At 49.0% G+C, this 24,174-nt stretch overlaps 1 protein-coding gene across 4 annotated transcripts; it reads left to right on the top strand.

Moving 5' to 3' along the window:
• Positions 1-927: 927 nt before the first annotated feature.
• Tfap2a (transcription factor AP-2 alpha) lies at positions 928-22,947 on the top strand. 4 transcript variants are annotated; one of them, XM_040755861.1, is made up of 7 exons: positions 928-1,084; positions 10,088-10,522; positions 13,596-13,647; positions 15,451-15,682; positions 17,343-17,461; positions 19,378-19,519; positions 21,268-22,947. In XM_040755861.1, exons 1-7 carry the CDS (start codon positions 1,052-1,054, stop codon positions 21,554-21,556), a joined length of 1,302 nt encoding a protein of 433 aa, XP_040611795.1. In that variant the 5' UTR covers positions 928-1,051; the 3' UTR covers positions 21,557-22,947. The 4 variants fall into 4 exon arrangements, with proteins under 4 accessions (XP_040611795.1, XP_040611794.1, XP_040611793.1 ...); XM_040755860.1 differs by lacking the exon at positions 928-1,084 and adding an exon at positions 5,260-5,412; XM_040755859.1 differs by lacking the exon at positions 928-1,084 and adding an exon at positions 7,143-7,753.
• Positions 22,948-24,174: the final 1,227 nt, after the last annotated feature.

Genomic DNA, 24,174 nt, shown 5'->3' with positions numbered 1-24,174 from the left:
TGACCGAGATGAGCAAGATGGGAGCCCCAAATCCTGTGGCTTCTTTTAAACTCCCCTCTAATTAGAAGCAGTAATGAAGTCACTTGAGCGATTTTATCTGTCATGGGAAAGCAAACCCCAACCCTAAACCTCAGCTGCCCAACCCAGAGCCATCAACGCCCCACTCTCGCTTTTAAAAGTTTTTTTTAATGAAAAAGATAAAGAGCCTGAAAGCCATATGGGGCGTGGGGATGGGACCCGGAACCGTGGACGTGGGCTGGTGGGCTATATACTTAAATGTTAAATATTTCATGTATGTGGTTGTGGTTCTTTCCCCCAACCCCTCTGCCCATGGAAGGAGACTAAATCTCGGAGACAGAGATGAGGCAGAATTACGAGTATCTTCTTCACCTATTGAGCAACGTTTGATCTGGAATCCACCGCCGAGGCCGCCCTGGGGGTGGCAGTCAGATCCGCTAAGGCAGGCTGTGCCTTGAAGCTCGTGGGCGGGTGAGGAGGAGGGGGCGGGGACCCTGTACCACCGCTAGCGTCCAGGTGTGCCGGGACTCTGGATCTGGGCCCTTCCCCAGGTCTGGCCCATCCCCCCAGCCCATCCCCCATCTCTAGCCCAAAAGTTCTGGGGCAAGGGAAAGGTGGAATGATCTTGCAGATGTCCCCACTACACGACTGCTCAAACACACGCTCACACCCGCGTGGGACTCAGCAACCTTCAGCAGCCAGTCCCTGGCTTCGGTTCACTGGCCAGGGACTGACCGGGAAAGCGGGTTAGGGCTGTTGGGAAAAGCTGGAACTGATGGTGAGATTGCCTTGGCTATAAATCCATCACTTCCCAGGTCAGCTCAGAGAGGTGCTGGGACTGGGGCTGGCGGAGTGAATTCCTAGGCCAGCGCGCATGCGTCGGCAGGTAGCAACCCAGCTCTTTATGACCAGGTGAGATGTTGGTGAGCAGGTAAAAAAGGAGGATTTGCTTAAGCGATTCCAGGGAGCGGGCCCGACAGAGCCCTCCAGCCCATGCCCGGAGGGGACCCGTCGCCAGGAGCGCCGAGACGCGATGTCCATACTTGCCAAAATGGGGGACTGGCAGGTACGGGGGTTTGCCTTGGCTGGGGCTGAGGTGGGCGGGGGTGGAGCGGAGGAGGGGGCCGGGAGTGGGAGGCGGAGAAGAAGCGCCGTGGCCCAGGGCAGGGGAGTCCTAGGTGAGGCATGCCTGGCAGCGCCCAAGAGTGGCTCCCAGGGAAGAGAAGACAGCCTCGGCTCTGGGGCCAAGCGTGCGGCCCTCCGGGCCAGAGCCCGGAAAAAATCCAGTGCACGTTCCACAGGTGGCCAGGTGTCCCCTGGGGTCACTTGTGGTTTGATCTCCAGCCATTTTCCCACTGCCACCTCAACAGAAACTTAGGTGGATGACTAATTAAGAAGTGGGGAGGGACTCGGGGCTGAAGGTGTGGGTTCCCCGATGTCTGTGCCCGCCTAGCCCTTGGACCCCAGGGCTGCGCGTCCGGGTGGGGTTCTGGTGCACCTGTCCCGGTTGGCTAACCCTACATTTGGGGGACCTGTGGGGTGGGTGAAAAGGGATCCGGATGACTGAATATAGCACGTTTTCTTGAGAGACACTTTTTAAAGTTTGTCCAAAGTTTAGCGATTCGCTCAATTAGCTTCCTAGGGTGGGTTTTCGCTTCTTGGACTACAAAATTGTGGGGTGATGAGTAAGATAACAATTTTTAGTACTAGAGATTGCCAAAGGTGACCCTGCTAGGTCGCGGACACCCCAGAGCAGAAAGGTGCTGGGTCCTGCCTTTCCGGAGCCACAGACCCTGGCCCCCGCCCCAGGAACGTGCCTCCACACACTCTCCTTACAGGGAAACAAGGGCGGCTCTAGCCAGGTTGAAGTAGCATGCCGCCTCTCCCCGGTCGGGCATTTCATAATAGGAACCGCGGGGCCCTGTTTTTGCCCCAGCCAACGGAGGCCTAGTTAGAGGGAGATTCTGTAAGCCACAAGCCTAAGGGGCAATTTGAACCAAAGGCTTCGACCTTCCCAAAGAAAAACCAGAGCTGAAAGCTTTGCTCCTCCCAGGGCAAGGCCCTGGAGTTTGGCTTCCCTTTTCTCTTTTTGCCTGTGAGTTCAGCCTTAAAGAGGTGTCTTCATTACATTTCCAGGAGTTGGAAAAAGGAACGCCTTTTGAGTTTGTTTTCCTCTTACATTTATTACTTTTATTTGTTGAATGAATATTTTTATACCCCCTCTCTAGTTAAAACTACCAACTAATATTCCTTCCTCAAACTTAGACTGGCTTTGTTTAAGGATGGAAGGCCCACCCAGTCACAAACGCCTTCTCCTACCACACCATGTTGGCTTAGCTCTCTTTCTGGGTGCTGAAGTTTGGGGGTCCTTACCACTGAATTCTGAAATGCTCTGCAGGGCATGAGGAGATGCCCACCACCCAGGGTCCACTGGGGCTGGAGCCAGACCTCCAGCGAGGCAGGATATGGTTTGAAAGCCACCCATAGCTTCCATAGCTAAGGAATGCTGGAACCGAAGGCCTGCAGCTGAGAGCCTTATAGTTTGGCAAGTAGCAGGAGCCAGAATCTGGGGGTGAGGACTAGTGGCTTTGAGTCCCATGGGACCAAGTCCACCAGGCTTGGTCACTTGAGCATCCCTGACTCAATGGGTGTTGACCATCAGACAAAAGATCATCCCGGCCCTTGTGTTTCTTTGTTTCTCTTGATGTCACTGTCTCAATATAGTCCATTCTCTCAGGCCAGGCCTACAGCTCCTGCCCTAACTCCAGGCTTAGCGCTGCTGTCCCAGGGAACCAGGGCCCCTGCCCAGACGCAGCACTAACCGCAGTGAGATGAATTATGTTAATGAAGCTCATGCAAGCGTTAGCTTCGCTTGGTTCAGGGGCTACCCGACTGCTCTCCCCAGCCTTTTCATTAGCGCCCACACTGCGGGCGGCGGAGGCACAGAGCTGGCAGGCCTCAATCTGCACGTCAATGGTGCCCCTGGCGGGAATACAACAACAGTTTAGTAGCCCTTGGCTGGTTTAGAGCCAGAGATCTGTGGGACACTGAGCAGCAAGGGAAGAGGAGGGGATGAGGGTCCCGTAGGAGAGGATATAAACCCTTAAGCACCTTTTCCCAGGTCACAACTGCAGGAAAAGAAAGCGAAACTTAAGAGTTCCCTCAAGCACCCCGGCAAGTCGGATTCCGCAGGATGTAAAAACTCACGCTCGAAGGCCTAAGGAGCCGGCCTACAGGTCATAGGGCACCCGGTTGCGGCTGCCTCTGGGAAAGTGGAGGTACTGGCCCCTCCCAGAGGCTAAGCTCCAGGTTTCAAGCCATTTTGCTGCTCAGCAGGCCATGGGGGAAACCTGGCAGGGTCTTGCTTGGAATGTTGAATGTTTTCTGGACAGAGTGGGGTGCCAAGCTCCTAGACCTATCAGCCAAATGACTGACTGCTTAAACGTGAGAAGCCATGTCTGGATGGTCTCTAGGGCCTTGGGTCTTTGAATTCCCTTGTCACCTCTGGCCCTGTCTCTTGGTTTGAGGGAAGGAAGGAAGCTCTAACTTAGCTAGGTAGGGTCTTGAGAAGGAGGAATTGCCCCTCCTCGGCTTTTAGTGGAGAGCGGGGTTTTTTTCTTTCTCTGGCCTTTCTTCCACCTGTTACTGAACGCTTGGATTTGATGAAGAAGTCTTCACTCCCAAGATGGATTCACTCTGGAAATGGGGGGGGGCAGAGTTTTTTAGGGGGGAGGGGAGAAACAAAGAAAAAAGAAACACAAAAACAGATGAACCAGAGGTGTCTGAGGGACATCTGCTGCTGCTGAGAAGCTCCCCACAATTAAGAGGAGAAAGACAGAGGAAAATGTTTTTAGAGTGCTAGTGGGAAAGTCAGCCAGAGAAGTCCCTGTATATCAAACTATCACATTAAAGTCTTTGAATTTTTTTCTTACTTTAAAATAATTGCTGAAAGGGAGGAAGGGTTCCCTGGTGGAGTGAGTAAGGCCCTGAGGGGAGCTGGAGAGCCTGGAGTGGTCAGCTTGGGCAAGGGGGTGTCTCCTTCGGGTTCTTCACCAGCTGGCCATTGCGCCGCCAACGCGCCGGCGTTAGTAACATCAAATCATGAAGGATCGCGTCCTTCTTTAATTAAAAAGGAGAATCTTGGGAAAACTGGAGCCGATTAGCACAAGAAAGTCGGTTCCTAATTATTTATTTTGATGCCCGTATGACACGGTATGGAGAGTCTCAGGCGCTCATGGGTCTGCTTTTCAGCTAACTCCAGAAGCAGCTATGCATCTCCATCCGAATTCCGTGTTCTTGTCCACGTTGCACCTGGAAAACCTTACAGCCCAAACACCCCGACGAATTGTCAGTCCGCTCTAGCTTCACACAAACTGGAGGAAAATCATTTAACCCTTGGAGCTGTCGAGTAACCTCTTCAGGGTACAACTTTTATTTTACACGTAGCAATTAAGAGATCGCAAACCCCAACCGAGCCGCGGGAGCCGGTTGGCAGAATCTCCAACCTGGGGGAAAGCTCAAACCTAATAAAACTCCCAGGGCGTTGCAGCCCGAGGGGGTAACAGCCACGAGCGGCGGCGATCTCCAGTTGGGCAAAAATCCTGGAGTGACTTTGCTGGTCCTGGTTTGATGGTTACGATTCATTGCGAAAGGGATAATGATTTCTAATAAAATCGGATGGGGACGAAAGGCAGATCGGATAGAGGCGGCTGTAGTAGCAGGGGTGGGGTGTACTAAAAGTTGGTCCCCTGGCACCGCCGCTAGTACCCTGTGTAATACCGAGCTTTATCCAAGGCTTCTTTGGCTGGCACGATCCGTAGACAGGCGAAAGGGAAAGGGATGAAATTGGGCCGGGGTAGGGATCGCTGGAGCAAGGGAGGGTGGTGGAGTTCTGGGCTAGCTGTTGGGGTTGCAGGCAGGCGTGCAGGCGTGTGCTCCTGGAGCGAGTTCGCGGCTTGAAGAGGCCTTTATACCTGGGTCGGAGCGGCCGGCGGCAGATTGTGGTACTGGCGAGCAATTGGACTATTGTTGATATGCTAATGAGGCGATTAGGCTGTTGGTGAGGAGCAGGAAAAGGGAAAAGTTTCTACCATTAGAGGGAGATCTCCGAGCGCACACGGGAGCTCTCTAACCCTTCTCTCCTCCTCCTTCCTCGCCCTTCTCCTCCTGGCCCTCCTCCTCCTCTCCCTCCTCCTCCTTCCTACCCTTCTCCTCCTCCTCGCCCTCCTCTCCTCCTCCTCCTCCTCTTGTGCTCACCGCCCGCAGCCCGCACTTTGCGCTAACCTAGAGAGTAGCTCCGCTGGGGTGAGAGGCGCAGAGGGGCAAATCCGATCACGCCGATCCATGAAAATGCTTTGGAAACTGACGGATAATATCAAGTACGAAGACTGTGAGGTAAGCGCGGCGCCGGCTCAGTCATCCTTGCGACCACAGGCTTGGAGATCGACCCTCCCTCTCCTCCTCTCCACGCAGCTAGCTGCGAAAGGCTGGTGGAACAAACTTTCACCAGCGCGGCGCCCGCCCCTCGAATTCGTCCGAAGAGCACCGGGGAAAAGCTGGAGAGGGTGGACATGGATCTTGCTTGCTTCACTTTAGTCCTCTGAAGCCCGTGTCCCACTCCCCCCCCTTTTTTTCTGCTTACTTGTGGCTTTGCCTCAGAGTGGAACGAAGAGATAACCTTGTTGTTTTTTTTTTAAACAATTGTTGGCAACTGGGCACGTGTCAGTGCACTCTGGTGTCTCTTGAGCAAGAATCTGGGGGTATCTACGATAGCAGGAAGAAAAAAAGAAAATGTTCACCCTTTCACCTCCTCTCTGAGATTAATATTCCCTTTTCTTTCATTCATTCCTTTCTTTCTAAAGAGGTTCCCTTCTTGCATTTGGAGAAGGGCCCACACACTTCGCCCAGACCTGGGCCGCACCTCCCTGAAAGCGGGTTCGGCTTGGGAGCCCTCACGTCCGCCTCTGGGCTCACTCCTCAGCTCCAATATTCCTTGAAGTTCTAAGCAGTTTCTCCCGCCGAGCTAAAGGGTGGACACACCCATGGTGGTGGCTGGGTGCAGACGCACTACCGTACTCTCTGAGTCGGGGGTGGGGGTGGGGGATTGCCCTGTGCCTGCCGGAGCTTAGCCGCGGGACCCTGAGAATCCGGGCATGACTGCGAATCACCTCCGGTTTCCGAGAGTCCGCTGGGACCACAGAGTGCTCCCCTTGGGAACACATTTTAAAACCTAGGACCCCAGAGAATAGCTTTTGGAACAGCCAGGGAGGCATGGAAAAAGAACCAACTACTTGCAGGAGATGGCCTCAACCTTGCTTTTATAAACCCTATAGAAAGGAGCTGATGAGTGCATGGGGCGATGGAGGGGTAGGAGGCCCGTGATTATCCAAATAAATTTATAGCAGCCTTGACATTTGCTCTTCTTTTGCTTTTTTTTTTCTATCCCTTTTCGTATTTGGAGCTGGGGATTCTGGCTGAAGCGCCTGTGCGCGGGTGTAGAGGGGAGAATTCTGTCTTCAGTTGAAATCAGAAACTGGGCTCGTGTGAAGGAAGTGTCACCCACTCCCTCCCCTTTTCTCTTTGAATACTATTTTACGTCTTTCTTCATCCTGGCTCCCCCTTTACCCCTCCCCACCCCCAACCTGGTAGATGGGACACCAGGTGGCATCTCCTCAGTACCTGTGCTTCTCTGGGGCTCTCGTGGCGCGCCAGGAGGGGCGCGGGAAGCCCACGCAACCGGACACTTTGTTTTCAAGGCTAAGGGTGACTTTTGCGGATAGGCCTAGGCACGACTGAGCCTCTCTTAAGCAGCTCGTTTCTAAGGGGGTCTGGGTTCCCTCCCCAGCCTGGTGATTTTTCACTTTCTCGGAACCTAAAACTCTGTTCTGGGTGCCGGCGCCCTGAGTGGGAGGGTGGATAACCTTCGCGTGGCTCCACACACCGAAGGGGTTTCGAGGGGTAGGGCGCGAGATGAACTTGAACCCCCAGAGGGACTCTGGAGGTGCGAGAGAGCGGGGGGGGGTATCCGCGGGGGAGAATGATGAGAATGGAGTGGGAGAGGAGGAAAAAAAGTCTGGGCAATTTCAACAACTTTGGTGGCGGCCGGCTAGCCAGCGCTAGGGCAGGGACTTAGAATTTCCGAGCGGGCTTGGAGTTGTCTGATTTGACCGAGGCTCTGCAGGGACACGCAAGAGGCGAGGTGCCGCTTGTTCCGACAACCGGGCGGGCAGACTGGCAGTGGCGACGCGCGGGGAGAGCTAGCCCTGTCATCTGGAGGGTGTCGGCGGGAGTGGCCCAGCCAGTCCGACGGGTTTGTGCCGGGAGCCGCGAGCCCTTGCCAGAGGCGCCTAGGCTGGGCCGCTTCGCGTCTGTGCGCGCCCGGGGCCGCGTCCGGGCTCCCGCTCCCGGAACCGGGTCCAGGGACCAGCCGAGATTAGAACTGCCGCCGCCGCCGAGGAGCGCGCAGCCAGGAGGTCCTAGGGAAGGCAGATCTTGAGCAGGCGGAGGACCAGGGTTGGCGAAGCGGGCGGGCTGGTCCCAGGCGGGACGCCTGGTCATGGAGGAGCAGCGCGGCGACGGGCAGCCGAGTCCCGAGTGCCAGGCCCCGCTGCGCAGCAGAGAATCCCGCGGCCGGAGAACGGCGGGAAGCACCTCCCAGGCGCAGAACCCGGTGGGCAGCCGCGCGCGGGTCCCGGGAGCTCCAGCCCGCGGCGCGCGACCCCCGCTCCATTCCGAGGTCTGCCCCAGCCTTTTAGGTCCGATTGTCCTCCCTGGCTTCCTCTCCCCCTCCCCCTCCCCCGCGGGCTCCCCCTGCGCAGCTCCGGCTCGGCCCCCTCCTCCTCCTCCCTCCCTCCTGCCCTCCCTTCCTCCTCCCAGGCTCTCCCTCCTTCCTCCCCCCCCCTCCACTCCTCTCTCCTCTGGTCGCCCACACTTTCTTTCTCGCACACGCACGCAGACACATCCTCCCTCTTGGTGCTCTCGCCCCTCGGCCTCCCTCTCTCGCCTTCTTTCTCTTTCACTTTTGCAGGCCCTGCAACCTTTTAAAATGTTGCCCCTTCGCTGTGATTCGCCAGACGCCGCGCCGCGGCCCCCCGCACGCTCGCCCGCTCCCTCCGTCGCCCGCTTTTTGTCTCTCGCGCTCCCTCTCCCCACCTCCGATTTGCTACACTGAGACTCCCGTCAATGACTGCATTGAGAGCCGGCTCCGGCGCGAGTTGCTTCTCCGCTTCACGCTCGATTTCCAGGCATTCTTCCCTTATTAAGTATTCGTGTAATATTAATAGTCATGAATATCTGCTATTAGGAGGCTCCAGGAACGCTGCCCAGCGCGGTTATTAGAAGCTGAAGTGAAGCCGCCGCTAAGAAAAGAGGGGAGACACGGATTAAGGGACATTCACACACACTCTCACACACACACTTCACACACATACTTTTTCCTCTTTTTTTTTTTTGTATTTTTTTTGTTTGGTTGGCTTTTTTTGTTTTCGTTTTTCTTAAAGAACTTTGCATCCTAACCGATCGCGGCAGGATAGAGATCGCGGGTTCGACCAGCTGAAGGCGCCGCGCGACTCGGTGGTACAAGTTCGGATGGATCCGAGCGGGGCTCCGACGCTCGCTGGAGCGTCCGCGCGGTGACTGGAGTCCTGGGTGGCGCGGGGCTCTCGGAGCCTTTTGTGTGGGGCTCTCTCGGCCGCCGGGCAGCCGGGTGCTCCAGGCGTGGTGGTTTTTGTGTTTGGGGTTTGTTTTTGGTGTTTTTCCACCCTGACTGGTTACCCCAGACTCTTCGCAGATGTTAGTTCACAGTTTTTCAGCTATGGTGAGTCCCACCCCACCCCCACCCATCCCTGTTTCCTTAGGAATTCTGATTCCGAAACCCGCAGCCGAGAAACTGCCCGAGATCCAGGGCTTCTCGGCCCGGGGTCCTGGTGGACTGCTTCTTCCACTTGCGTTTCTATCCCCCTTTCCTCTTTTCTCTGGCTCTTTTCCGTCCTCAAATCCAACGCGTCGCCACTACCCTGTCCCTGCTGGACCTCTCCGCGCTCGCAGACCTACCCCGCAGCTCATTCCCTGGGCCAGTTTCTCGCCCGGTTCGTCTTTATTTCCTTGCGTCTTCTTCACTTGTTCCAGAGCGGCTCTCCACGTCTGATGCTTAATCCGTCTGTGGGGGTTGAAAGGCGCACCCCGGTGTGTCCCCTAGCCCGGGGCCTTGAGGCTGAACCTTGGAGGGTTCCGATTCTCTGGAACCCACTCTTGGCTTGCTTTGCTAGCAGATTGCAATAGAGAAATGTAAAGAGAGGGGTTTCTTTTGCCCTTTGGGGCTGGAGGTGGAAGGGGCGGGGGCCTCCGCCCCGGGGTGCCCCTCTTTCTTTTAAAAGAACCGGGTAAGGCAGAATCTTTCTATTTTAAACCCTATCCCTTACTTCCCATTCATATCATAAAACGACCCTGTCGTGTAAAAGCCTCCTAACAGAGGAAGCGGAAAAGACAGACACCCCTACCTCAACCATGCAGTTAAAACCTTTAAGCTGGTAATTTAAACGTGTGCTTCCTTACGGCCCCTTTGCGAAACATGTTTCTATTTAAATAGTCATGAAATGGTAATAGTCTTTGAAGGTTTATGATTTTCCCCCTCCAGATTAATGGAAGAGTAAACAATAGCGCGGTGGCAGACAGGTTCAAATCCGGGAACAGCAAAGACTGCTTCTGCTGTTTAATATTTAGTGGCTGTTTGAATTTTGCTTAAGGGAGGTTTGCTACTGCGGGTGTTCGGGCTGTGCTACAGGGCACCCTTTTACATCTCCTGGCCCCCTTTGAGAGGGATATCTGGGAGAGTCTGTTGTGCCCCTAGATTTACATATTCTGATTCCTTTGCGGTTTTTTGGAAAGGCCTGCATCACTTCTGGGGTATTTTCTAACGTGAACAATGTAGAGTTGATACTCCCACCCCGGCGTCCAGCAGAGGGGAACGGGTGATTTCCCCGCAGTGACTTGCGGAATGGATTTAGTGGGGGATAGCTAAAACTCTGCGCCTCATTTCTTACTTTTCCCCTTTCGTCTCGCTTTCTTCCAGGACCGTCACGACGGCACCAGCAACGGGACGGCAAGGTTGCCCCAGCTGGGCACTGTAGGTCAATCTCCCTACACCAGCGCCCCGCCGCTGTCCCATACCCCCAATGCCGACTTCCAGCCTCCCTACTTCCCCCCGCCCTACCAGCCTATCTACCCTCAGTCGCAAGATCCTTACTCCCACGTCAACGACCCCTACAGCCTGAACCCCCTGCACGCCCAGCCGCAGCCGCAGCACCCGGGCTGGCCCGGCCAGAGGCAGAGCCAGGAGTCTGGGCTCCTGCACACGCACCGGGGGTTACCCCATCAGCTGTCGGGCCTGGACCCTCGCAGGGACTACCGGCGGCACGAGGACCTCTTGCATGGCCCCCACGGGCTCGGTTCGGGGCTCGGGGACCTCCCGATCCACTCCTTACCTCACGCCATCGAGGACGTCCCGGTAAGAGGCGGAGAGGGAACGCAGCCCTAGGCTCACCTGCCCTCCCGGAAGCTTTGGGAAGCTTCGTGGAGCCCAGGCCCGCAGGGCCTTGGTTTTCCTCAATAATTTGGGAGTAGAAGTGAGACTCACTTCAACAACTGAATTTAAAAATGAAAAACTAATTGAGAACAATGCTTCATGGAGCTCGCTCAACAATGCCTGGGTCATCACTTCCAGCCAACAGAAATAAATCAGGCGATGGTCACCATTCTCTGTAGCTTCTCCTCTCCGTGACAATAAATTGTGTAGGTGGGGGAGGGGGGCTTAATTCCACTGCTGAATGTGTCGTGGGGATTTCTCGCTGTTCTAGGAAAGAGGTTAAATTTAGTCCAGAGAGCTCCTCATACGCGCTCACAGAGTAAAAGAAAGTGCGAGAGACTTAGGGAAAAGGTCCTTGAACCGGGTTTTATAAGCATTAGTGAAACCCAGAAGTTATGCCTCCCCTATCCTGATCAAAGGAAAGCAAGTAGCAAATCCAAGCACAGGGACATTAAAATGCAGCTTTCTTCTCTTCCTGGGGGTGCTAAGTGGTGACCTCATAAATCATTAGCTAGGTTCCCAACGCCTATCAGAAGCTGCTATACTGCATATTCAATTAAATGTTTGGATACTATTGGGCGCTGCATTGAGTTCTAATTCAGTTATCAATAAATGCAGTTTAAAATGATTTCTAAATAAGGACGACCTCAGCACATGTACTATTTACAATGTAACTCAGGCTATTGATAATTTGAAAATACTTTTAAAAATTAAATTGCAACCAGCACCTCAACTTCAGTTCTATAAATTTATGGTTTTCTCACAATCTTCCTGAAATGGAATTAGAGCAAGCCAATATTATTATTTTTTTTAATGCTGTAAAGGCTTCTGCTAAAGGTACTTTTCTTTGGAAAGGAAATGTATCTGGATGTGATTTTTGCTTAAATGCTATTTCAAATTACTGCATCAAATATAGCAGTGGTATGTCTGTTGACAGTTTAATGATTGCTGAATTAGATTGTAAGGAAAACGACCACATGAACTCACCTGATTGCCTGGCAGATTTAAAACATTCTTGAAGTTCTACAGGAAAATAGAAAATTTATTACCTCTCTCATTTAGCCCAGTTAATCACTGAAATTTGTTGGTTATGCTTAACAGCCTTGCATGGAACACAGGAAAGCAGGCACTTGATCCAATGCAAGACTCAGTAAGCAGTGTGTGTGTGTGTGTGTGTGTGTGTGTGTGTTCATATTGGTATGCTTTAGAAAACTATGCTTAGTGAATTTGAGGCAATATTTTATAAAAGTAATTTTGAACAGAAATAGAAATTATGATGATTTTAGTTTTCTGTCTCAGAGAGTCCCTGAATTCTTTTCTTTGCCTGTTCTTTGGGAACACTAATAGCAAAATAACATTTAAGCTTTTGGAGTTACTGTGTATTGGAAATAGGTCTCCTGCAAAAAATGTCATGTGGCTGGTGGGAATTCTTGATACCTGTGTGGTCACTCTTTGTGGTGAAATTGATCAGCAGGAGAAATTAACCAAATGATCAAGAAACCCAGTTGCTGCTCTTCTCACCCTCCCCCACCTTTCAAGAAAAAAATCTTTCAAAGGAATTTGGGTCAGGAAAAGGGTTGTTTTCAATTTTCTCATTGCTGCCACAGTTAACTTTTAATAAGAAGGACTGCTAAATATTTAAGAAAATCAAATCGATGGTGAAAATTATTTAATCATTAATATCTCAGTGGGGTTTTAAACTTAACAGTCTTCCCTGTATGGACAAGGTCTAGCTAGAAATAACAGAAATAAAAGTATTATGCCACACTACATTTACTTTATGGGTTTAGGGTGCATGCATAAAGGGATCATATTTCCCCATATAGTTAAAACACAAGAACTGCAGCAGTAGTCATTTCTGAACATTTCTCAATTTAATTATACTTAAATCCAGAAGCACTTTAGGCAAGTTACAAATGAGAGCATTGAGTATAATAAAACCTGTAATAAAGCAACTTAGTACCATCCACCCGGAATCATTGCGATCAGGCACAATTAACAGGAGCATAAATCCAAGACAGAATGGAAAATGTTCGAATCAGTATTATTGTTGGACAAAGACTAGAGAAGGAAGTAATAGTTTTTTAAATGGCAATGCCTGTGCTTGGCAACGATTGCGAAATCTTCTCTCTCAGCAGCCCTGGTGCTAATTTGTAAACACAGCCAGACATTATATTGCCTGTCAGTTTCTGCATTAGAAAACATGATTTCATTTTACTTTCTAATCACGTTTTGATTCTAGCACACTCACGGATACACAACCATCTGTAAAGGGAGGGAGGGAGAGAGAGAGAGAGAGAGAGAGAGAGAGAGAGAGAGAGAGAGAGAGAGAGAGAGAGAAAGGGGCACCCCACACTGCTGCTGGACAACAGGAAAGAAGCCTCAAAGGGTTTTGTCCCTGATATTTCCACATTCCTGCCAGATTTACTGTAGGTAGCAGATTTCTTAAAGATTATTTCTGGAGTGAAGGTGTGTGTGTGTGTGTGTGCGTGTGTGCACGCGTGCGTGCGCGTGTGCTTTGTTACATTACCTGCAGGCTTTCCCACACTGCTGTCCCTCCCACCCCTGTCATTTCTATTGTGTTTCCTTGGCTTTGGCTGCCTGGACACTGGGATCCCTGAGGTTCCCGAGCTGCAGAGAGGAGCCACAGCAAAGCCACATGCATTTCTAAAGGCTGAATTGACTGGGGAAAAGATTAGGAACTCCAAAACTTCATTTAATTTTCAAAGAAAGTTTTATTCCCCATCCCATCCTGTTCAATGTGGATTATCTGCTGGGAGGGGGGAGGAGAAGTGGGCTGTGGATATACAGTGAAACCTCTTGAGTTTTAAAGCTCCAAATTCAGTAAGCTAAGATGAGATGTTTATATATAAATGTCATTATGAGGGAGGGGGGACTGCCATCCTCCACCTTCCCCTCCCCCACCTTGCAGGGAATATTCATTTCCTTTTGTTTTGATTATACACTTACATTCATGTGTATCCTTTTGTTGCAGCATGTAGAAGACCCGGGTATTAACATCCCAGATCAAACTGTAATTAAGAAAGGTAAGCCATTTCCTTCTGCATTCCAAGCATGTCCTTACAGGCAGAGTGCTATTTAAAAGAACTTGCAGGACTGTATTTATTTTTTTTAAATAGGATTTCCTAAAGGCTCAGAATTAGCAAATAGATAGGCATAGAAGAACAGTGCTTAAACAACCAGCTCTCAGGGTCTTGGAAATGGCAACAGGCTAGCTTTGTTCAGATCATGATTTCAGCACTGAGTTTAGTTACTCATATTTGGACAAAATGAAATGTGCAATATTGACCTGATTTGGAAGTGGCATTTCAATTTGAAAATGGTTTCATAGTTAATTCACTGTGTGGAGTTAAAGGCCACGAGGGTTAAAAAGTGTATTAAGCTAAAATAATACAAATAATTTAATATCAATGAAAAGACAGATTTTTTTTAAAGCACTCTATCGGAGAAGAAAACTTTCATGTTCTCTGATTTAGTTTCTAGTTTCTTGATTGAATCTCAGGGCTTTAAAACTTGGTGAATTAGGTTAACAAAATTTAGCTCTTGGTTAAAATTAGCATCTTGAAGATGCTACTATTGACCTATGTATTTAGAAAATATGTTGTTAAAAAGGTGTTACAGGGTTTGAATGAATTTATCATCTGCATTGTGCTTAGTGGGTAGAAATAAAGTTTCTTGTATTAAATGCAGTAGTAGTATTTTGTTGTTGTTGTTGTTATGGTGACAATAATCTCAGGGTTCTAGATGGCACCAGATGACGATGCTATATAAAACTATTCTCATTTCTAACTCCAATCAGTATAGTGTAAGCTAGTTTAAAGTTTCATTTTTGCATCTGTGAAGTCTTTGTCATGTCAAATTAGATGTGCAAGGGATAAATCTTAAGAGGTACTCTTTCCAAGTCGACATGATAATTGGCTCTTTTATTAGTAATCTCTCAAGAGTTCGTTTAACTCCTATTGTCTCTATTAGCCTCCCCAGAGCTATTAATGTCACAAGTGATCTATCCAAAACCTAGAGCCCCTCACCTCCCCATACGACTAGACTATCCCCATTAAAAAAATGCTGGGATGACTGTGTGCATATTATTATTATATGCCTCCATGTGGGATTTTAAGATATAAATGCATTGTACTTGAATGGTTGTGGATGCATCAGAATTAAATTGGTGTTAAGAAATGGACCCCTCGTTTGCCTGGTCTTGAATTTGTTTTCTAACAATGGTTGGTCCAACAATGAAGAGCTTATGGTTTTAACTGATTGTATATCGTATCCCCCACCCCTTTGAAGGGGCTTAGGCAGACAGGGTTCATTTAGTATTTGTTCAACAAAAGGATGCATTCCTAGTGTTCAGCTGTAGGCCTTTTCTTGCGTCCCGTTCAAAAATGGGCTTGAGTGTCTTTCAAAATGAAACATAAGGGTCTATCGAGGAAAGGAGGTTCGTATAGTGTGTGACAACAGAATGCACCACTTGCTAGTTAAGGGAATGTTCATTTACTGGCTGCTGCAGCCATCGAGACTATCCGCCGGTTTTAACAGCAATTTCTTTCCGCACTGAGTCTTTCGTCCGCAAAAGCCTGGCTACACCAACCCTGCCCTGGGTTTGCACATGAAACCCACCCGCTGTCTCCCCAAACACGATCTTCTGCACCTCGCCGGAGCCCTCCGCAAGCCCGGGGGGGGGGGGGAAGGGAGGAGTAGCGACAGCATCAGCCATCTCTAGACAGCTGGCAGCAAGGGTGATGGCAGGAAGCCGCTGCTGGATTCCAGAGCTGAGCAGCGCGCGGTCGGCCCGCCCCCCCAACACGCGTCCGCCTCTGTCTCCGCAGGCCCTGTGTCCCTGTCCAAGTCCAACAGCAACGCCGTCTCCGCCATCCCTATCAACAAGGACAACCTCTTCGGTGGCGTGGTGAACCCCAACGAAGTCTTCTGTTCAGTTCCGGGTCGCCTGTCGCTCCTCAGCTCCACCTCGAAGTACAAGGTCACGGTGGCGGAAGTACAGCGGCGCCTCTCACCGCCCGAGTGTCTCAACGCGTCGCTGTTGGGCGGAGTGCTGCGGAGGTGAGGCTCGGCCCCGCCCATCCTTCCCCGCCCCGCCCCGCCCCGCCCCGCGGACGCGGCCTCAGTGCGCCTGCGCTGGGACAGTAGCGGTACCGCACGCAGGCTGGCAGGGAAGAGGGTGGGGAGGGGAGAGAGTGGAGCCTGGTGGGCGGGGCCGGGGTGAGACGCGCCTGCGCACTGCGGAGCCTCGGCTTTCTTCAGCACGCACGCGCAGTTCTCACCGCTGCGGGCTCAGTCCCGGCCTTGGCAGCCATGGGGCGCCGTGCAGCTGCCTTTTCCCTGGTTGCTCACAGGTTACAAGCTCAGGAAAACTTGTGGGCTCCTTGCTTTGCCTTACTGTACCGTGCGGTCTCTGATGGGAGCCTGTCGCCCTTGAGTGGAGACTGGTTTTCAAGTAAAGCGAGGGAATGACTTTTGCTTGCCCGCATGCCTCCCCAACCCTGGTTGCTGGCACCTCCCTGCAGAAGGCACCCCTTACCCCCAGCCTGGGTGCCAGAGACACTAGCTTTTGTCGGTTCCGATATACTGTGATGTGTGACAGGGCCCGTTTCCAGTTTCCGTTCGTTGTATGTAGTCGCTCTCAGGGACCACATCCATTAACACAGGATTCTCACCTCTCTGAGGTGGAGTGAGATGGCCAGGGAATGTCTTTCCTCAGAGCTATATGTCCTCCATCTTAGGATTCTACCCAGTGATGTGAGTCGTAGGCCTAGTGTCACATTTGGTCAAATAGTATGTCTCTTACTCTCCTCTCAATATAAGACCTGCAATTCATTGTCTAACTTTATTCCTGAATCTTACTGACCCGGAGTTGGGCCTCGGTGGCGACAGTTCACCCACATCCTCTAAGAGGGTTTTGCAGAATGAATCCCAGTGACTGTCATCATCTTTCAGCCCCTTGGTTTTTCCTTCCTCTGCCCTCTGCTTTACCTCCCCCGCCTTCCCCCATCTCCAGTATCGGAGACTGCTTACCTAAGGGAGCATAATCTAATCCACGCAATTAAAGAGCCACTTGAGTAGGGAATAAAATCTGAAATTAATTAATTTGCTGTTTTATTTAAACAATTTATCTTAACCACTTTCTGATTATGGGAGTCTATTTAGACATCTATTTAGAAGTGCCTCCATTGTCTCCGAAATCAGGGAAATTTTTGAAGGCTGGTATCAGCCATCATCCTTTGACATTTCCAGTTATGCTCCTGACGTGGCGTGTAAACAGTTGTCGAGATGTGTTTCCCATTGGGACCAAAGCCAGAGTATGAAATGTGATCGTGATGATAACTTTGGTTACTGGAATGACCTAACAGCAGATCTTGTGAAGACAATTTAAAGACCCCACTGGGGGCTGTGTTATTGTAGCAACAGGGAAAATACACAGTAATCAGCTGACCTCAAGAATACCTCCAACTCCAGAGTTAAGAGCTATGTGTGTGTTTGTAGCTCTTCTTCAGAGAACTGGAAGCTCCCAACCTGCCACAATAGTTGCAGCAATAACTGCACACAGCATGTGCTTTACAGCTGAACAAGCCTGTATCTCCTATGACCTTTCTGTACAGTTCCTTAGGCTTCTTAGTTTTCAAGAACACATTTTAGAAAGTGTTCAAAATTACTTTAATGTGGCACAGAGCAAGTCAATATTTTCTAAATCTTTATGAAACAGAGCGAAGTCTAAGAATGGAGGAAGATCTTTAAGAGAAAAACTGGACAAAATAGGATTAAATCTGCCAGCAGGCAGACGCAAAGCCGCCAACGTCACCCTGCTTACATCATTAGTGGAAGGTAAGCAAACCCACTTGCTAAGAAGAAGGGAACAGTTGTCTGGGGAAATGGATAATATTTAGTGGCCAGATATTTGAATGTGTTTTGTGTACTTTGGTGGTTTCACCTTTCCAAGGAATATAGCTATAACTGGAAGTGAGCGGAATTCTGGGATGTCACGGAAAACAGTAACAAAGCAAAACAAATCGCCAGAGACTATTTATATACACTCATGCCTATATGTTCTTCCTCTCTCCCATAAAATTACCTTGTCCTCAGCACAAATCTGACCTAAACAATGCACAAGTTTAAGAGCCACACATTCCCCAAGTTCCTGTCTCCTCTAGAGAACTCAGCAGTAAATCACTTAAGTTATTCTGACATCTGCATTTGAGAAATGCATGACCATTACTTCCTGAATTAATTTGGGAATCTTTGACCCGCCTCCTGATTTAAGACCGTCCTGGAAGCTCAGGGTTAAAAGCCCTTGTTGCTGTTGTTTTCCAAACATGTTCTTCCTCATCTCTTGCCTCATTGTGCTTCACTCTCCCCACGAGGGAGAGAAAGTGAGCAATTTTAGAATTTGGATGGTCAGATACAGAAAGAGAAAAAGAAGCAGACATGGTGTGAAAGAGTTTCTTATGACAGTTTTTTTTTTTTAGCACACACACCCTTCCAAATTCCTCAAGACAAAAAGCCATCCCTGTCCAGTTAAACAAAAACTATCCCCAGAGTCCGTTCACATTCCTGCCTCCTAGATTCCTAACTTTTTCTGTAGTCGTTTGGTTTAAGGTTGGGATTAAGGGTTGGGGTGAATGCATAGTTCTCTTGTGCTTTTCTTTGTGGCTTGTTATATCTCATGCTAATAGGAAAATAAAAAGATAGTAATTTATTCCCAGGCAGATTTAAAACTAGCATTCATATTTCAATGAGGCAATTTTATCTTATTTGCACAGTATGTTGGGGGAGATATTGCCATTAGATCCAGGGTTTTTGGAAGTTTCTAGAAAACATCTGAAACAAATGTTTTTGAGGAATTCTATGATTTCCATGTGTTAAATGGTGTTGAAGATGATGATAATGAAACTTAAAAAAAAAAACGGTCAAGGCCAAAAATTCAAATACAGCCACATTATATTAAAATAATGGTAGTATGTAGAAAACCACTTTTCATATCCTACCCCCCAAATTATATGTCATGGAAATGGTGGCGGCAGCTAAGGATGGAGCGTGAGAGTTGGTCTGGGTCTGGGGTTGAGACTGAAGTGGGGAGGCAGTTTCTGGAGAACTGTTATTGTTTGTGATCCGCTCCATTTTATGGAAACAAGCTCTGCCGAGAGGCCTTTGATGCTCTAATTGGCGCATGCGTTCTTCCGGAGCTGGAGCTAATGGCAGGAAGCCCTGCAGTAAAAACCAACTGGTTCAGGAAATTAAAACCAAAGATTCGAAAATCAACAACACAGACAGACTCAGTGGAGTGACCCTCAAATCCTCTTGGTTAATCGGCTTGGATGAACAGATAATTATACGTGATCAAGTTAAAATGTAAACTCTCAGTTGTTCCCTTGCTGAGAAGCTCAAGGAGTAATTATGAAACATCATTGATGAATGTGTTGATAGGTGTGAGGCTGGAACAGCAGAGCCATTTTCAAACAGAAGTTGGGGAAACATCCCTCAGGGATGGGTAGGGGGCGATGGGTGGGATTAACATTTTCAAACCATTTTGGCCTTGTAAGCCAACTTGGCACTTTTACTGATGAGTAAGGTCTCCAGGTCTCACAGAGAAGGAATCTCTGAAGTAAGAAAACAAGGGGGTGTCTGTTCCTTCCAACTTTTAGTGAAGAAAACGAAGGGAGTGTGGTTCTGAGAGGAAACTTTGATCCCGGCCGGTTTCTTCGTTCTCTGGCCCTCACTTCCCTTCTCCTACCTCTTGCCAGGAGAAGCCGTCCACCTAGCCAGGGACTTTGGGTACGTGTGCGAAACTGAATTTCCTGCCAAAGCAGTAGCGGAATTTCTCAACCGACAACATTCCGATCCCAATGAGCAAGTGACAAGAAAAAACATGCTCCTGGCTACAAAGTAAGGCATTTACCTCTGCAGGGTCTAGGCTGTTCACTGTCCAAAAAAACAATATATATATATTGTGTGTGCTCTCTTCTCTTTTCCATTCTTATTGATCAGCTCTGCTGTGAATGCTCAAGTCAGGGCGCAAACATAAATTAGCACAGACTGCATCAAAGAGGAACCAGTGTGGGATTGTCAGTGTGCTGCCTGTGCTCTCCCTCTCTCCAGTCTCTTTCTGATTCACTACCTTTTAAAGTAATGGTGTAAGAGTGTGGATCTGTGACAGTGTTGTTTCATAAAAACCAGAGTCCAAGTCCTCAAAGGTACCAACCAGGCTTACCTAGGTCCACATTTTCTCTCATCAGTGTGTTCTCTGAGGGCAAAGATTAAGCTGGGACCTGCAAAATGTGCCATCCAGAAACTGCCCTACTTTTACCTCTAATCCTGGTTTTCTTCTCTTTCATTCTTTTCTAGCCTCCAAAGTGTCTCTCTCTCTCTCTCTCTCTCTCTCTCTCTCTCTCTCTCTCTCTCTCTGTCTCTCTGTCTCTCTCTCACACACACACACACACACACACAGAGACAGAAAGAGACAGAGGCACACAAACATACTCTTAAATTTTAACCTACAGGCAAGCTGTCCAATGGGTTTCAAGATGGCCCAAGTTTATATTCCCCTAGGTGCCTGGGCTGAATAGACTTCTCCAGATTGAAAAGAAAATGACTGTTTTGATATGTTTTCTGGATATTTAAAAGGCTTGTTTTGAAGTCCTTAATTATCAAAAGTTGGTTTTTCTGGGGGGCACCACTGCAGAGAATTGAGAGGCTGAGGCTTGGGTGGGACAGTTTCTGGTCTGATGGATGACACTGCTTCCTCACCGTTACACACACACACACACACACACACACACACACACACACACACACACACACGCACGCACGCACGCACGCACGCAGTAGCCATCTCAGGAAGGTCCCTGCTAGAGCTGTCGACTTCCTGGGTGCTGAGGTTTGCTCTCTCTGTGGCTCTCCACAGTTTTCTTCGTCACGACCCCAGAACTCACCATTTGGACTAGATTGGCTGCCCCGCAAACCACTGGGATACCCTGCCTGTCACCCAGCATTGGGGCTGGAGACATAAATCTTCAAGCTGGGCTTTTACATGAGTTCTGGGGATCCAAACTCAGGTCCTTATCTGTGTGGTCAAGTCCTTTTTCCAATGAGCTCTCTCTCCCCAGCCCTGCTGCTGTTTTTAAAAAGCTAAGTTTGTCTTTCCTTGGAAACTCAAACCTCACTGGGTTTGAAGGTGAATGAGAGGAGACTCCATTCCATCAACTGTTACTGTGGCTCCTTTGGGGGCCTGGGGGGGGGGAGGGCAGACACTGACCACACTTTGGAAAGCAAAACTGATGGTTCTACAGTACTGAAGAGGGACTTTGGGTTTCTAACTTCCGGTGCAGCCTGTAAATGCTTTCCAACGTTCAGGGTGTTTGCTATGAATGAGAAAGATGTGGGCAGAAGTTTGTTGTGTCTGAGGGCTGGGGGCTGGAGAGAGAAGGTTTTTTTGAAGTAGGAAAGATATTCAAGGGAGGACCACTGGTTTAGCAGTGACAGGCTTCCTTCTGAGCGGCTGGTCTTGGGTCCTGAGCAGGGAGGAGGGTGGGGATGGGGCCTAGGAGGCAGAGGTGACTGCTGGGAGAGTAGCTTTTCCCCCTGATGCCTGTAGGCCTGGTGCAAGCTTCACCTTGCTCTCTGTTCCACCGCAGACAGATCTGCAAAGAGTTCACTGACCTGCTGGCTCAGGACCGATCTCCCTTGGGGAACTCGCGGCCCAACCCTATCCTGGAGCCTGGCATCCAGAGTTGCTTGACCCACTTCAACCTCATCTCCCATGGCTTCGGCAGCCCGGCGGTGTGTGCCGCGGTCACCGCCCTGCAGAACTATCTCACCGAGGCCCTCAAGGCCATGGACAAAATGTACCTCAGCAACAACCCCAACAGCCACACGGACAACAGCGCCAAAAGCAGTGACAAAGAAGAGAAACACAGAAAGTGAGGCTCTCCTCCCGCCCCGCGCCCGCCCGCCCGCCCGCCCGCCTCACCGGTCCGCGCCCCCCCCACTCGCCCCTCCCCCGCCCGGCAGGTGACAGCTCCGGGACCAGCCACTCCTACTGCTGCTGCTACGCTGCGCTGCCGCGCCGCCCCTTCGTCCCCGGAGTCCTCGGGACTGCTCTCTCGACTGCCAGTGGGGCAGCCGCTGCCTACTCAGCGTCCTGCCTCAACTTCCCCATCAGCACCAACACCCCCTTGCCCTCATGTGGAGCCTAACAGAACAGAACAGGTCGTGAAGCCAGCAAAGAAAAGTTCTGTCTCGTTTGTGAACCTTTTTTTTTTAAATCAAATCAACAAACATTAAAACTTTTTTTTCTAAAAAAAAAGAACGTTAAAAAAATTAAAAAAGTATACGAGCTTCATGGGACTAACTCATCGCCTTCCCTTGCATACTTCAGATTGTAGCCATACTTTAAAAAAAAAAGGCAAAGAGGATAATGACATTTTTATCAGTATTGTGAATAAACTTGAACCCAAATACAGAAGTTCTATGTCCTGTCTTCAGTTGTAGAAGTTGTCTCTGCAAGGTGCCCACTTGAACTTCCTCTGATGACACAATCCACACTTCTATAAGGGAATCAGTGTTCACGTCTCTGTATATATTTATTTATGTGTAATTTAATGGGATTTGTAAATATGGTGAGTCTGTTTTAACCCTTTTTTTATTTATCTGGTGATCTCGTTTACCTCCTGTTTAGTGGCTTTTGGATCCTCCTTACCTATTCGTTCTTCATGTGGTTTTATTTACTTAGAAATCCAGGGTTTGGGTGATTCCCCTCCCCTTCTGGAATTCACGAATTTAGCCCCTTGGTAGCATGTTAATGATGATAATGAAACAGCTGAACAAAACTTTTTAAAAGTAAAATAAAATTTTATATATAATTAGTATTACATTTAGCTTTTCATTGAACTGAAAGGAAAAACAGTGATATTGGGACACTGGAAAGATTTGTTTTTTTTTTTAATGGAGCAGTTTGATAACTCTCCTATGGTATTGTGGGGAGAAAAATAAAGTTTATTTGAGTTCGCTGTCCTCCCTTAAAAGCTTCCTCTGAGCAATAAATGAATATTGTCTTTAAACCAAGGGTTAGGGATTTCTCTGCTCTCTCTCTCTCTCTCTCTCTCTCTCTCTCTCTCTCTCTCTCTCTCTCTCTCCCCTTTCTCTTTTTGTTCAACTTCAAGCATTTGGGACCACCTGGTATTCTGTGTCTTCACCGGCCACATTGGAAGCAGTTCTAGATGTACTGTGTTGAGTTTCGCTGGCAGTAGTTTCCATGCCTGTCAATGTATCATAGTCCTTTGTTGCCCAGATAAATAAATATTTGATACGCTTTATGTCGATTTTTTTTATTCAGTGGCTGTCTTTACCCAGGCGTATTTTTGTTCTTGGCAGTATTTTTTATTCAGTATGGTTACAGTAATTGAGTTTAACTCTCCCTTGGCAATTGCTCTTTGCAATAAGCAGCTGAACCCATTGTTTCCCTCAAGTATAATAAAAACTTACTTTCAACTTGGAGTTCAGAGCAGGGTATCATTTAGATATTCCACTGAGTCTGTATTCAGACAAATGACACAATAAAAACCCAATGTATTCTTTTGGATAAAAGATTGTTTGTACTGCTAAAGGAATGACGTACTATTGCTTCCTGACTGGCAGTATTAACTTTATTATTAAAAATAAAGTTTTATCTTATTTATGTTGATCCTTTAGGTTTTCATTTGCATTTTGGAAGCCAAAATATTTAAACCCTCAGAACTAAACATTAGGAATGACAAGCTGGAGGCAAGGGGAAGAACAGGAGATGCTCTCCTCCCAGAACTGCATTCCAATCTGTGTCAGAAGAAAACTGAAACTGAAATGATTAGCTCATTAGTGCAAAGGAGATGGCCATTTCAGTCTTCACTTGTTTGCTTAGGCTTTTATGGCTTAAGCTAACCCTGTTTTTCTGGAAGGAGAAAACTATATGTGGAACACAGAAAGAGAGGCCAATTGGCCCCGTTTGCTTTAATATTTCATTTGGAGATGAATTCACTACTGAAGCCAGTGGAGGGGAGTGACAAAGTAGGTGGATCCCTAGAATCTCTGATTCCCCCCAAATGCAGACACACCCCTTTCTGTCTCCACTGGTTCCTCCTTGGACCTTTTAGAAACACAAAATGCCTCAGAAGTGGGGTAGAGGGAGTGGGGGAGGTCTGCCCCTGCAAAGCTTTCCTATCTGTCTTCCACAATAACAGGACTGTGTGCCTGCTCTGGGGGAAGGAAGGACCTTCTTGCACAGGAAGATGGCGAATTCAGAGCTTTTGTAAATGTAATTTGTAATTCTTTGCATTGGAAGTGAGGTGGCTTTTCATTTTTATTTAATTTATGTTTTTTTAAAAAAATATTTTTAGCAGATATGGAGGTTGGCTAAGCGGAAGGCTTAGAGGGAAGCTGTGTAGATGGTCCTGCTGAGAAGAAATTGACTTGTGTTCCTGTGCTTTGGCACGCCAAAGACTAGGAAGGCAAAGGTCTTTCCCGAGTGTCCATTTTGCAACCTTTTCTTTCTAATCTCCTTACAGAAG

This window comes from Mesocricetus auratus, unplaced genomic scaffold (assembly GCF_017639785.1).
Source record: "Mesocricetus auratus isolate SY011 unplaced genomic scaffold, BCM_Maur_2.0 Super-Scaffold_100013, whole genome shotgun sequence".
In the NCBI taxonomy this organism is placed as follows: domain Eukaryota; kingdom Metazoa; phylum Chordata; class Mammalia; order Rodentia; family Cricetidae; genus Mesocricetus; species Mesocricetus auratus.
The sequence above is the reverse complement of the archived record's forward strand: the minus strand, read 5'-3'. Positions and strand labels throughout refer to the sequence as shown.

Excerpts from the sequence above, each read along its gene's own strand:
- Tfap2a (XM_040755859.1), top strand. The coding sequence starts at position 7,574 with ATGGAGGAGCAGCGCGGCGACGGGCAGCCGAGTCCCGAGTGCCAGGCC. Across the intron at positions 7,754-10,087 it reads GACCCCCGCTCCATTCCGAG|GACCGTCACGACGGCACCAG; the intron begins GTCTGCCCCAGC and ends GCTTTCTTCCAG. Across the intron at positions 13,648-15,450 it reads TCAAACTGTAATTAAGAAAG|GCCCTGTGTCCCTGTCCAAG; the intron begins GTAAGCCATTTC and ends CTGTCTCCGCAG.